This window comes from Arachis ipaensis, chromosome B1 (assembly GCF_059453495.1).
Source record: "Arachis ipaensis isolate K30076 ecotype BB chromosome B1, ASM5945349v1, whole genome shotgun sequence".
In the NCBI taxonomy this organism is placed as follows: Eukaryota; Viridiplantae; Streptophyta; class Magnoliopsida; order Fabales; family Fabaceae; genus Arachis; species Arachis ipaensis.
Genome location: NC_142436.1, coordinates 102,999,045 through 103,012,862, shown reverse-complemented (window position 1 = coordinate 103,012,862; position 13,818 = coordinate 102,999,045). Strand labels below are relative to the sequence as shown.

Here is a 13,818-nt window from a genome sequence, read left to right as displayed (position 1 = left end):
TGAGGAATTGTGTCTGAGTAATGGAGAAAAGGGGGAATGTTTTGATGCAAAAGTATGAAGTTGGCAGGCTATTAGGCCAAGGATGATAAATTAAATCTCTAATTAACTTGACTGTTGATAGAGTTGATGTTAGTCTATGTTGAGAAGGTATTTTGGCACTCATCAATAGATTATTAGCAATTGTAGTTTGTATTTATACAAAATATACAAATTCATATATATTACTCAAATATACTAATTTGTGAAAGATGAAAGAAGCAGTAGCATGTTGATAGCTTGAGTAATTAGTAGAAAGGAAACCTTATCTGATATGAAGTGAGGCACAACCATGCATTGTGTAGACAAATAGTGTTAAGTATCAAGTTTGACCATTGCTTTCATTATTTTGTTTTTCTTTCTATTTGTGTCATGTCCCTTTCTTTCACCAATTATTTTGTTTTTCTTTCAATATAATTGTTTTTCTAAGTGGCTTTTCTGTTGTTGAACCTGCAAATTCTTAGCCGTGACCAACCGGATCTTGCATCACACCATTGGCTTGCCGGATTTCACCCAGGGGCTTCGCTGCTTCCAAACTGTTACTTGCTACCAGGTAAATCATTAATAATTAATTTAATAAATAATAGTAAGTACTGCGATTATCTTTTTTAATTAACTTCAAGGTTTTATTTTATTTTAATGGATTATAAAGAAATTAAAACATTTGTTTTAAAAAAAGTTATAAAGTAAAATTTTACGTATTATGATTCGTGTGACATTATATGATTGCATCACTATGATTTTTTCTTCTTTGTTTATTATTATTTTTTAAGAAAAATGAAAACATGCATCAATTTGGGTCATGATACTTTATTCTATGTTGATCACTCGTCCTTGTTTGAAGTCAAACGTTCTGGATGTTTAGTAGTGCTTTATTTTACTGAAAGACATTATATTATTGGCAATGCTTGATTATATATAGCATAATCTTTCCACCATAGGTAGACTATTTTGTGATTTTTGTTTGGTTACAAATATGAAATTAAAGGGGTATTTGGGTTTGCATATATTATTATTATTATTATTATTATTATTATTATTATTATTATTCTTTGATGCTGAAATGTGAGCTTAATGTGTAATTAAACTAGCTTTTTTTATTGATTTTGATAATAGGCTGTGGTTAATAACCTAGAAGATGCTCATGAGATGCTTGACACTGCAATCTCAACCACACTGAAAGAAAGCAAACCTGTTTATATCAGCATCAGCTGTAACCTGGCTGCAATTCCTTACCCCACTTTCAGTAGGGAGCCAGTTCCATTTTCGTTGTCTCCAAAGTATGATTCTCATCTTCTTTACTTAATTTTATTTTATTTTTCTTTACCACTGAATTGCATCTTCTTTATGTTTAAGAAGATTGTAATGATCACTAATATATTTTCTTTTGATGAATTTCACAGATTGAGTAATCAAATGGGGTTGGAGGCAGTAGTAGAGGCTGCAGCTGACTTCCATGGCAACATGAGTGTCTAAAAATACAAGTACTATGTGAGCAAATTTTTCTACTGCCAAGTAAGTTTAACTGTTCACAAGGTTACTAACAACTAAGTTGTATAAATGAAGCAATATACACAAATGGTTAAAATAAAATGATTACTGAAAATAGCAATGCCAAGGAACACATTAAATCACAATCACAAAAAATTATAAAAGATTGAGATGGCAGTGAAGTCTCCCAAAACAACCACATTGTCCTGAAATTGTTGTATGACTGTATGCAAATCAGCAAACTGTCGCGGTCTCGTCTGGTCCTTTGTACTCAAGTACACTCCAATTAGTCCCCAACTATATTTTTAACTGATAGACAATGAAACTATGAAAGGTTAATGAATTTGGTTATTTTATTTATTTTTCTTCCTTTTGATATAGGTTAGCAAGGGGATGAAATTTGTAGGAGGTGAAACTGCAGCGTTGAGCAGAGTATATGAATACTTTTGGAAGAAGGTAAGAAGTTATATCAAAGTGTTAATGCAAATCTATGTTATGAAATTGTTGCTCCAACTCCAAACTGATATTTCATTAGGATAGTTCTTCTAGTTATGCATTTCATGTACAGAGAATTTATCAATAACTCTGCATGACCGGTCCAAGGGGCCAATGGAGACTATGGTCGATTTGGAAAATCTATCTTGTTACATTGGGTTATCTAACTCAATTGTGAGATTTCACATTTGTAGGATTTGCTAAAAGTATATAAAGAGACCAGAAATGGAATGTTAGGACTTGATTACTCCACATTTGTAGGATTACTCTGCTTTTAAAATATGAATAAGCATATAGCTGAAATCTTGCTTATTTATGTAATTATTTGTTTTGACATCTCAAATTATTACTTTGTTGAATAGCTGAAGAGCCAGGAGAATTATTCTTACATGGTGGTTATATCTACTAGTTCTTCTCCTTCCTATACAAGAGTTCAGATCAGTATTTCTTTTGGGGGTTTTATGAAAAGCAGGTTTTACTTTCATGCTTTTTCTTCATCTAATTTTTTCACTTATTTTCCTATGCATATTTAGAAGTGGTCTAAATTATTAGAGTTAATTAGTGGGTTGAAGAACATGTCTCAATTTATATAAGAACTCTTTTCATAAATATATTTAACAAAAATGTAGTGCCACTGCCACCTAATTAAAGAGGGTTTTGTCACTCATCCTTACAAGAGCTCAAGGTAACTAATAATAATAAATAGCATCCTTGTAATTTATATATGGAAGTTAGTTAATCAAGTAGTATTGGCTGCAAATTCAAAGAAATTAATATTCATATATAAGAAACATTCCCAGAGGTGAGGAATATATATATATATATATATATATATATATATATATATATATAAAAGGTAACTTGCTAGTTTTGCTTTAACAAATATTCTATTAGAAAAACTACAAAAAGCACTACTCATGAATATATATATTTGTTAAGAGGAATACACAATTTAATATTCATATATATAAGAAACATTCTCAGAGGTGAGGTCCTGTTACCCTTCACTCTTCTTGTTTAGAAGGAGTTTTTTAGACTTATTTATTGCTCTTGTATCTATAGTATTTAATATCATAAAGAAATTTTTATTATAATTTTTTAGTTTTAATGATAAGTTGCTTATTTTTTGTTGTGTATTATTTGCAGATTTAGCATATAGAACAAGTCAAGCATGGATATAAAATATGCAAGTAGATTGACATCTTTTTGATAAATATTAATTACTATTTTGTTATGACAATTATTGTTAGATAAGAATTTTATTATTTTGTTGAGAATTATTGATAAACATGTAATTGAAATACTAATTGAACTTTTTAATATATATTTTAATTAGAATTTTATAATTAGTTATTTTGTCTCTTTTATAATTTTTTTTATTGTGCACAAATTTATTTATTAATTAAAATAATTACACATGTATGAACAAAAAATTTTATTGTAAATTTTATTTTTTTGTATTTTTATTACCAAAATAAATTTTGTTTTTTATCAAAAAGGAAACCCTTTTATTAATTACATATTTTGAATATTAGACAACACTTGTATAGTTGCATATCTAAAAGAAAAAGCAACACTTGTATAGGTTGCATATCCAAAAGAAAAGGCAATACTTTAAAGGGTTGCATATCCAAAAGAAAAGGCAATATTTTAAAGGGTTGCATATTCAAAATTAATAGGCAACACTTCAAAGGATTGCAAATTCCAACTTATAAGCAACAAGTAAAAGAGTTGCATTTTATTGCAAATAGGCAACACTTTTTAGTAGTGACCAAAATACGAGAGAAGAGACAACACTGTAAAAGTGTTATCTCAAACACACCTTTGAAGTGTTGTTGTTTTTTAACCAAAGGCAACACTTACCAAGTGTTGTTCTCAAAAGCGTTGCTTTTGAAACAAAAAAGTGTTGCCTTGATCTAAGGCAACGGCTGCATATGCAACGCCGCCTAAAAACGTTACTTTAGGTCCAAAAGTGTTGCCATAGATCAAAAGCAACCTTTTGTCAGCTTTTAGGCAACACTTTTTAAATGTTGCCTCAACCTGAAAATGTTGTAGTGATATATTAAATTAGCTTATGCTTAAGTTTGTTAGTTTTCGGTGTTTTTAGTTTTCCCCTTTCCACCACAACAGCATGCTAGAATACAATGATCTGTCAACAATTAGATGTTTTTTAGTATTATAATTAACCAATATGTGTTATTAATTTGAAAATCTAATTAATTGATGGTGCTAAAAAATAGAGTAATGCATGATGAGTTGTAGTCTAGAAAGGGTAACTTTGTTAGAATAGGCATAGAGGTAGACAGTTCAATGTTAAAATTCTATGGTGTGTATAATCTTTTAGAAAATATGACATACCTATTGGCCTGGAAGATTAAGAGGGAGAGCTGCTGAGAGGTGTGAGCAGGCGAAGGTAAAAGAATTAGCTAGCTACGTCGTCAGTAGTCAAAATGTCAAATATTTGACATGTCGTACGACACGAGATTTTGGAAGAGCCTTTACATGTTGGCAATGCCCAATGCGAGTCATATCAACATCGCAGAAGAAATGAAGCCCTGGTTGTGATCATAAGTGAACCTTTTGTTATTGCTCTATATCACTATCATATATGCCATTTCACATTTAATCATTGTAATAAAATAAAATACATGAAGATAAAAGAGTATAATATAATATATAATTTGATATATTAATAATATAAAAAAATTTACATAATCGATCATTTAATTAAATTTATGTGTATTATAAATTTTACATCAATTAAAAATAAATAAATTCTACCAAACCTCTTCTAAAATAAAAAGTAAGTTATTCCTCATAGTAATTAATCATAATTTTTTTATCCATATATTTATGTTGGTGGTGATCATGATTAAAATTATTATAGTGACAAAAAAATTGTGAATGGTAGCTTTCACATCCGAAAATTAAGTGATAATAGTTTTAGTGAATATAAGATTGTGTTTAGCCTTATTTCGTCGTCATCATTATTAGGTGGTTATAAATATATTGGGAGGTGCAATAATGATGCTCGTGTATGTAAAGCGCTTGACTCTCACAGATAATGATCCCTTCTAAGTTATGTTGTTTAGAGTGAATCATAAATTAAACTACTATTAGTGTGAATTTTCTCATTGTTATGTTATATGATGAATTAATCAAAGTATGTAGGAGAGATCAGATTTAATAAAAACAATTGTGGGAAGGGAGAGTAGACTTAAGAAGTTTTCTAAGAGGAATAGAGAAGATTAAAAAAATAAAAAAAAATAAAAAAAGAATTATCACAGAAAGAAATTTTAAAATTTTAAAATTTTAAAATTTTTATATCTCTTGATGAATTTTCTTTTTGTTTGTTTTTTTATTTTAAATTTTTTATTTTGTGGTTGGAACTAATTATTAGATGTATAGTATAAAAAAAATAAAAAAATATGAGATTCCTATAATGATTTTATAATTTACAAAAAAAAAATTATAACATGAATAATTGGTTAGATTATCAAAATTTAGGTTAAATTAAGAATTAAAATTAATTATAATAAATTAATTAATTTTATCTAATAATTATTAGACATATATCGTAAAAATTAACTTACTTCTTATTTTAGAAAAAAATTTGGTAGAATTAGTGTATATAATTTTTTAGACAATTCTCACTCGATGAATTAATTTTTAACGTTGAGTTAAATTTATTTAATTTCAATTTTGTTGAGTTAAATTTATTTAATTTTAATTCTAATATATATGATATCAGGATCCTGATTTCATGTCATGGACTACCTGCTCCAAATAATTATGATTCCTATTCACAAGAATTTTCTATAATATCTTAAGATTGAAATCTATAACTGTTAAAATTATCTTGATTAAATCATTTTTAAAAATTAAAATTACATTTTAATTAATAAAATGAAATTAACAACTAAGTTCTTAAAATATATAGAAAAATGGAATATATAAAAATATATAATTAATTATTAAAATAACAGATATTTGAGTCTCTTGTTCAAAATTTTTCGGCTTGAATTTAAAAATAAAAAAACTCTTATTGAAAGCTCTTATATGTATTCATTTATTCTTGTATTTTAAGATTTTAGAGTTATTTTCACGTAAAAATACAATCAACCCACCACAGTCCAAAGGGGTGGTTGGAGCTTGGAAGTGAGGAATTTAGTGTGAAACAATTCTAAGCAAATGTATGTGATTTTGTTATTCGTTATTGTGATAAGTTATTATCAAGAGTTTGAGTGGTGTGTTATCCGATGAATGATTAATGATGGGGATTATGATTAGAAATAGACAGGTATGATATATGTATGTAACTATGTATATTCAAAGTTTCAAGTTAGAATATATGTTGGTACACGCAACGCAATGCAATGCAAGTTGAAATTGACACATCAATGGATGTGCACGTATACTTGTCTCTGTAAACACACACCATTAAGATGACATAATAGACTCTCCCTTGTCTCTGACGAATATAACATTACATTATTTATAAGTACATTAGTACACATGTTATGTTATGTTTGAGAAAGAGAGAGAACCCCCTGGACCCATCATGCCCATTTTCCCTTTCTTATTAAGTCGACCAGGACACAAAGAATTTGTGTGTGGGGGCTTCAATTTAGAGATTACAAAAGAATAGGACCCCCCACATGCTTTGTCCTTTCTCTTTCTTTTCTTTTTCTCTCATGAACCTCTCATCTATCATACACACACACTACTGCAGATTTGATTCATTTTTACCTTCTCTTTGCTTCTTTTCCACGTCTTTGTGAAGAAGATTGATGGGTTTGTTTGATATTGATTGATTCTGATAAATTATAATAGCTATTTGCATTCATTCTTTCAGAAGAAGAGATAGAGCAACTCAGAAGAACTTCTGAAACCCACACTCTACTCCCTTTTTAACTTGGTATTGTTATAAAGCTAGAAGATAATTCAATGATTTTGAATAAGTTGATCCACCAGAAAATCTTCTACTCAAGTATAAATGGACTGAATTCACAGACATCGTTGATGAGGAAAATAAAATTACGAAAAAAAAAAAAAAGAGAAAGAAGGTGAGGGTTTTGATGATCTCGAGGGAGGGTGATGAATTGGAGGTCCTTGAATTAGAGAGGATGTGACTCTTACTACTGTTTGTTACACTCTATATAGTATAGCAGTGTCCCTCTCTTCTCTCTACTTATATTCTTTGTGTGTATTTGAGAGAGGGAGACTTCTGAGTAGTTCTGACTTTCCTTCAGTATAGTACTACACACATACACCACCACAACACTGTCTTCTCTTCTCTCTGCTTACACTTACACAGAGACTAAAGTGACTGACAATTTCTGAACCCCTTCAACAGGCCCTTACCCCCTTCCCTTCCCTCAATTCATCACCATTTATATGCTCCTCTCATGAATCAATGAAATCATCATCTATATATCCAACAAAATAATAATAAAGTGGCTACTTTTTACAAATATAATTTCACCTAAAAATAATATTAGAAAGAGAAAGTTTAGGAATCATCATTTTTATTAAAATTTGACTAACATTTAAATAATAAAAAAATAAATAATTTTATACTATTTAATGAAATTTCATACTATTAAAAACACTAATAATAATTAATTGATAGTTATAAATCATAAAACTACTGTTGCTAGTACTCTTCTATTATGAATAGTTAGATAATTTAATTAATATATTAAACAATTTGTTAGTTTGTAATATTATCTTTACACAATATTTTTAAGAAAGTAATTATCTAATAACAAAAAAATTGGACTTTGTCAGTTTATATTATTATTACAAAACGACGGCTTACTTTTTCTTTGGAGAATTTCTTCACTAATTTTCTTGTGAAAAGAAAGTGAAGAAAACCCTAACCCTCTATTTTATTTCCATCCTTCTTCAATCATGAACTTTTTTTTTTTTACTTTGCTTGGCTGCTGCACCTTCTTCGACTGTGATCTCGGATGATCGGTTCTAAATTTTACTTATATAATGTCCAATTGTGCAAATAAAGCAATATAGCAAGGAAAATGGTTATTAAATTTTATTTGCGGTGTTCATCGTTCAATTATATATACATAATAATTAGTTAATGAATGTAAGCAAGATATACACTGGTGTATGCATGCAATTCAATGCAAGTTGTCAATGTAGGTGCAGTCTACGAGGGTCCACTGTATCAACAGTTACGAATTGGGTACCTAGTGTAGATCAGAGACATGGATAGGATTTGAAAATTATTATTAAAACAGTAAGAAACAAAAAAGCTGAAAACCCTAGTTAAGGAGGAGAAGATGAAGAACTGAACTAGTATTTTTTATGGTATTCAATGTGGAAAAAAGGTTACATATATATATAGCCAGTGACAGTGGCTCACTATTTCAGATACAAAGATATATATCTTTTTTGATAGAAGAAAAATGAAGAGCCTCAGTTTCACGGGAATTGAAGAAGATGTTATTTATTATTATTTTTATTATTATCTAGTACTACATCATGATGATGATGATGAAATTGAAAACTACAATTCAAGAAGGGAAGATGGGAGGGACACACAAATTAATGTTGAGAGAAAAACACTGCTCCTTTTTCCTGTTAGGTTGATTCATGAGTTCAGTTCTTTCCACCAGGCACCATCATATAGATATAGATATACATAGAAATGTCATGAAAAGTGGTCTACATATACAAACAATTCTTATCTGATCTGATCTTCTTTTACTACTACTACTACTACTACATCTACATGATGTTGAGACTTGAGAGTAGCTCAACTACTGAAGCTTAATATCTTGTCTGTGTTTGTTACTGACACCTTCCTCATCATCACTTTCCAATATAATTCCCTTAACTCAATTCTTTCTTCACTCTCATTCTCTTCATTTCTATCTTCAAAAACTCTCATTTCGCCAAACTTAATATTATTTTTCCAAATTAATTTTTTTAAAAGAAATGTTTTATATTAAAAAACATATAAACTTTATAACTATTATTTATCTGCTTAGTAACTTAAAACGTTAGCACAAGTAATTTCAGGAAAAAATATTTTACGTTTACTAAAAAAGTTTCAAATGTCTTATTTATGGAAATAAAAGGACTACTTTTTTTCTGAGAAGTATTTAACAACATTTGGTAAAGAAAACTTCAAGAATGGATAGGTTGTGACCAACTTGCTCAGGGGAGTAAGAAATCAAAGGAAAATAGTCTTCAAAATCAACTATTTCCAATTATTCAGATACAAGGGAGAACTTAAACAAAAATTAATCAAAGAACAGAAAAGTAAAATTAGGGTGGTCCTCCATAAATAATAGCTGATCTGAGTAGAATTAAAACAGGCTGGAATATGTGTTAAAAAAGTGGACTAAGCGTCAAAACTCTAAACCATAGAGTTAGGCTTTATATATAATCAAAGTAGTGTTAACCTCATTTTATTCTTATTCATAAACAATGACAGAGAGAAAGAAAGAGGAGAAAATATTATTGTGAACTCCGCTTCATAGATATTGCACATGCCTATCTAGATAGAGTTGCACTGAATACACAAACAAATTAAAAGGGTCTAGTAGCCACATACATTACTACTATTGCATGTTCTACCAACTTATTTTTAGGCTCTAAAGAAAGCCACACACACAAAAGATTTCGAAAAGACTACCTAAGATCCTCGCAACTTCTTGAACAATACCATACAATCAAGGACTCTAACAAACTAATTAATAACAAAAATCCCACGAAATTAAATTTATTAAGAGAATAAAAAACACTAGAACCTTCAACAACCAAGCCTACGTAGAGTAATAATAACCATAATAGACATTATAAAATATTATTATACCATAAGAAACATTTTAGACCATGCCTCAAAAAGTATAAACCCTTGATGGAAGGGTATTATACTGCAAACTTAATTCACAAATTACCTCCTCTTCCATCGCCGTCACCTAACCCGCCCCCATCGCTGATATCCTTGGAAGAGGTATCGGTCCATGGAAGAGAGTATGGGTAAGAATAAATATTAGGTGAATATTGGCGATTATTGTTATAGAATCCACTTCCTTCGTTATCAAATCTTGCCCCAAACCTTTGGGGAATTTGTTGAAGGGAAGTAGCATTGGTTAGTCCGGGGGGCATAGAAAGAGCCGGTGTCGGAGCGATGTCAGTAAAGGAATAGCGGAGAAGATCAGCGTTGGCGGCATCAAGTTCCTTCTGAAGTCTTTGCACTTGTCTTTGGAGGAAAGATATGGCGCCAACGCAGCCGTAAACAGGATCTCTAACGCGAGCTTCTGCCTCGTAAGCGAGGGAGTTGACCGCATCCTCCCTCTGGTGAGGCAGAAGCTCGTTGAGGAGCTTGGTAACGTTGCTTGCCCCGAAGATCTTGTGCACGTTTGCAAACTTTTGAGGCTCTTCGGGTGGAAAATAAGGCGCAAAGATACACCCTGGCATGCACTTCCTCCTCAAGAATTTGCAGGCAGCGCAAGGTGAATTGTACGAGCTTGATGATGCCATCTTCTTCTTGATTCTCTGCAAAAAAAAGGAATCATCATCAAAACTTCTCATATTCTTCACATCTATCTCAACTACTACTTCATTCTCTAGTAAGAAGAAGCTTTAAATTTGGATCTGGTTTGTGCTAGCTACTTCAGTTGCACCCTCTTAATTAATTTCACTTTCGTCGTTTTTCTTTCTTGATGGTGATGAATTTGTGATTAATGAATAGTTAGTGAAATAGGGTTTGGAGAATCTTTATTACTATTGTTTTGTTGCAGAATATATCAGTGATACTATACCGAAACAGAAAAAACTTTCTGGACACCTTGGAATCGGAATAGTATTATTAGTCCCATCTTAATCAGAACCTTTAGGCCTTTATGTTCATCAGTTTGAAGATTATTATGTCACTTTTTTATTTTTTAATTATCTGTAATAAGTATATAACCGTCTTTTCTTTGCTTTCTTCTTTAACAACTGAATTGTTTCTGAAAAATATTTTTTTCAAGCTTTCACTTCTGATCTCTCTTCTTTTTTTTAAAGTAAATACTTGAAGGATTGGAAAAAATATTATTAATAAAAATGAAATCCTCTGAAAAGTCAGGTCTGAAATGGAATTTCTCCTTTTAGCTTTGTTTTTCTTCTTCAACTTATTATCTATTTAGGAAACATGCACGGAAACATAGGATCTTTCTTCTGCTGGAACAATTCAGCTGCATGATCAACAAACAAGTCATATATATTTTCCTTCTGAAACCAAAGATGGGAATTGAAAGCCCTAAGAAAAAAAAAATTAAAAATAAATCCACTTTGTGTATTGTTAGTTCTAACCCTTACTTCAATTCAAGAAACAAAAACAGAGAAAAAAAAAAAGGAAAAGAAAAAGAACTATGCATAAATCCGAGAAGGAAGCTACACATGAACAAGGGTTCGTTTTTACCTGTTTGTGATGTAGAATAGTAGGTTTTCTTTGATGAGATGAACTGAAAGTACCTTTTTTTTTTCTTTATTCCCTTTCCCTTGTTGGATGATAAGGTTTTCACAACCTGCTTCTTTTTTTTTTTTTTTTTTTCTCTCCCTTCTTCTTCCTCCGTGACAAAAACAGAAAATAATGGTATAAGCCTCTCTCAGATTTGTTGAGGAGTGAAACCCTAACTGGAAGAGAGAGATAGAGAGAGTAGTGTGAAAGATGATGATAATTTAATAAGTGGGAAAAAAGGTGATAGTATGTAGTAATAGAGTGGGAGAGGGCCGGGGAAGGCAATCGAGAGCATTGAGTGGATATGATGGAGAAGGAATGAATGGATGCAAAAGACAAAGAGAAAGAAAGAAAGAATGACTATGACCTTGCATCCAATAATAATATCAACAATGTGCCTATGTCTCCCATTCTCAATTCCCTAACAATTTCCTTTATGTGAAACATCCAAATTGATCATTAATTACAAACAAAAAATGATAGAAATTAGTTATTATCTATTTATACATAAATATATAAAAATAATATTTATATATTAAAATTAATTATTAAAATTAGTTATTATATATTTTTGTACAAAAATATATTTAATTTAATTTATTTTTAGCATATATTTAATATTTTAATATTTATTTTATATTAATAAATAATTTTAATATATAATTAACATAATTAATAAATATATATAATTTAATTTATTTTTAATATATATTTTATATTTTAATATATATTTTATTTTGGTAACTAATTTTCATAACTAATATTAATATTAATGTATATTTTGTATAGTTACTACTACTAACAAGAATTTGAAAACTTAAGTTATTAAATTTAAATAAAAATATAGGATGACATGTATTTAACACATTATTTCAAATAAAAGTATCATTTTTAAAAGGTTTAAATTTTGAATCGTACATATATTTTTTTTCTGTATTAGAAAAATAATAGTAATAATTATTAAGTTCTAAATATTTTAATAAAAAGATTTTGATATTATATCTTGATGAAATGATTTATTTTAAAATTTTAAATTATTAAATAAAAAATAAAAAATATTACATATTTAACACATCAAAATTTTTTATTTCATTAACAAATAAAACTAATAGTTGATCTTTTGATAACAATATTTAAATGCCGTCTTGTCAGTAGTTTAATCGGAATAAAAAAAGTGTTCATCCTATTGGCAGTTTAATTTTTCAAATTAAGTGAATTTTTTTAGTGTCTTTTCAAATTAAGTGAATAACTAACGTTAAAAAATATACAGAAACAGAAACACGACATGCAAAAGTAGGGGTAGAAAAAGAAAGAATTTTTTTTTGGGGGGGGGGGGGAGGAGGGAGGGATCGTGTCATATATAATTACTGATAAAGATAACAAAAATTGATAATTATTAACAGCGTGACCTAGATATTTTGAGGGCTTGGGGAGGTTTGCTTTATTGTCTTCTTTTATACGGACAGAAAAATCATGTGTTTGTAGTGTGTACGATCATCTTTTTTGTTTGATTAGTGTGTAGTAGAACTTAATTGTGTTTATAAAACTAACATGACGTGTGTATATGTGTATGTTCTAGTAACACACAACAACATGCAATCCAAGTGTGATTGTTGTTAACCTAGTACAGTAGTTAGGTTAGGGATAGGATTCACTGAGGGGAGGTTTTACCAATGTACAGCAGCTAGTTTTGCTTATCAGATTTTATTTTAATACTTCTTTTTTCTTTTTTCTTTTTTATTATTATTTTTTTTAAATATAACTTCATCCGGCTCCGGTTTTATATGTTAACTTTGATAATATAAGATTTTCTTTTGAATAAATATAAAAAAATATTTTTTAATTAATCAAGTCATTTTTTTATTGTATACTATTTTTATAATTCTTTTTTTTGGGTGGATTTAGGTTTTAGAATTAATATTTAGAGTTTAAAATTTATAGTTTAAAATTTAAAATTTAAAATAAAAAATAAATTTAGAATTAATATTTAGAGTTTAAAATTTATAGTTTAAAAAATTAATTTTCTAGTTATACTCTTTTTTTTATTCAAAGTTTGAAAGCTTAGGTAGGTTTTAGCAATATATAAATCATCTTATTAATATTAGGACATGTTAATTTTAAATTCTTTAGACATTTATAAAATTACTTATATATCATTTAATTACTGATATATTAATCATATTCTTCATATTGACAACAAGTACCAAAAAAAGCACATTCAATTAAAATATAACACTACTTTTTTGACAATTATATATTTTATCAATTATCTCTTGTCTGAGTTAGTTGCTAATAAGATATTGGACTGAAAGAATACATAA

General features: G+C 29.0%; 2 protein-coding genes across 2 annotated transcripts; one reads left to right on the top strand and one right to left on the bottom strand.

Annotated features, from left to right (window-relative positions):
• Window positions 1–496: 496 nt before the first annotated feature.
• Window positions 497–3,371, top strand: LOC148577707 (pyruvate decarboxylase 1-like; the record flags this gene model as incomplete). The annotated part of the gene is made up of 6 exons (XM_088501578.1): window positions 497–589; window positions 1,153–1,316; window positions 1,440–1,551; window positions 1,909–1,983; window positions 2,385–2,494; window positions 3,169–3,371. Coding segments are annotated over 3 exons (330 nt in total), but the record flags the coding sequence as incomplete, so codon positions are not given.
• Window positions 3,372–9,717: 6,346 nt separating this feature from the next.
• Window positions 9,718–11,643, bottom strand: LOC107618766 (LOB domain-containing protein 25). Its single transcript, XM_016320911.3, has 2 exons — window positions 11,459–11,643; window positions 9,718–10,551 (listed from the first exon to the last, which is right to left on the bottom strand). Exon 2 carries the CDS (start codon window positions 10,534–10,536, stop codon window positions 9,940–9,942), a length of 597 nt encoding a protein of 198 aa, XP_016176397.1. The 5' UTR covers window positions 10,537–10,551; window positions 11,459–11,643; the 3' UTR covers window positions 9,718–9,939.
• Between the last annotated feature and the right edge of the window lie 2,175 nt (window positions 11,644–13,818).

Excerpts from the sequence above, each read along its gene's own strand:
- LOC107618766 (XM_016320911.3), bottom strand. The coding sequence starts at position 10,536 with ATGGCATCATCAAGCTCGTACAATTCACCTTGCGCTGCCTGCAAATTC.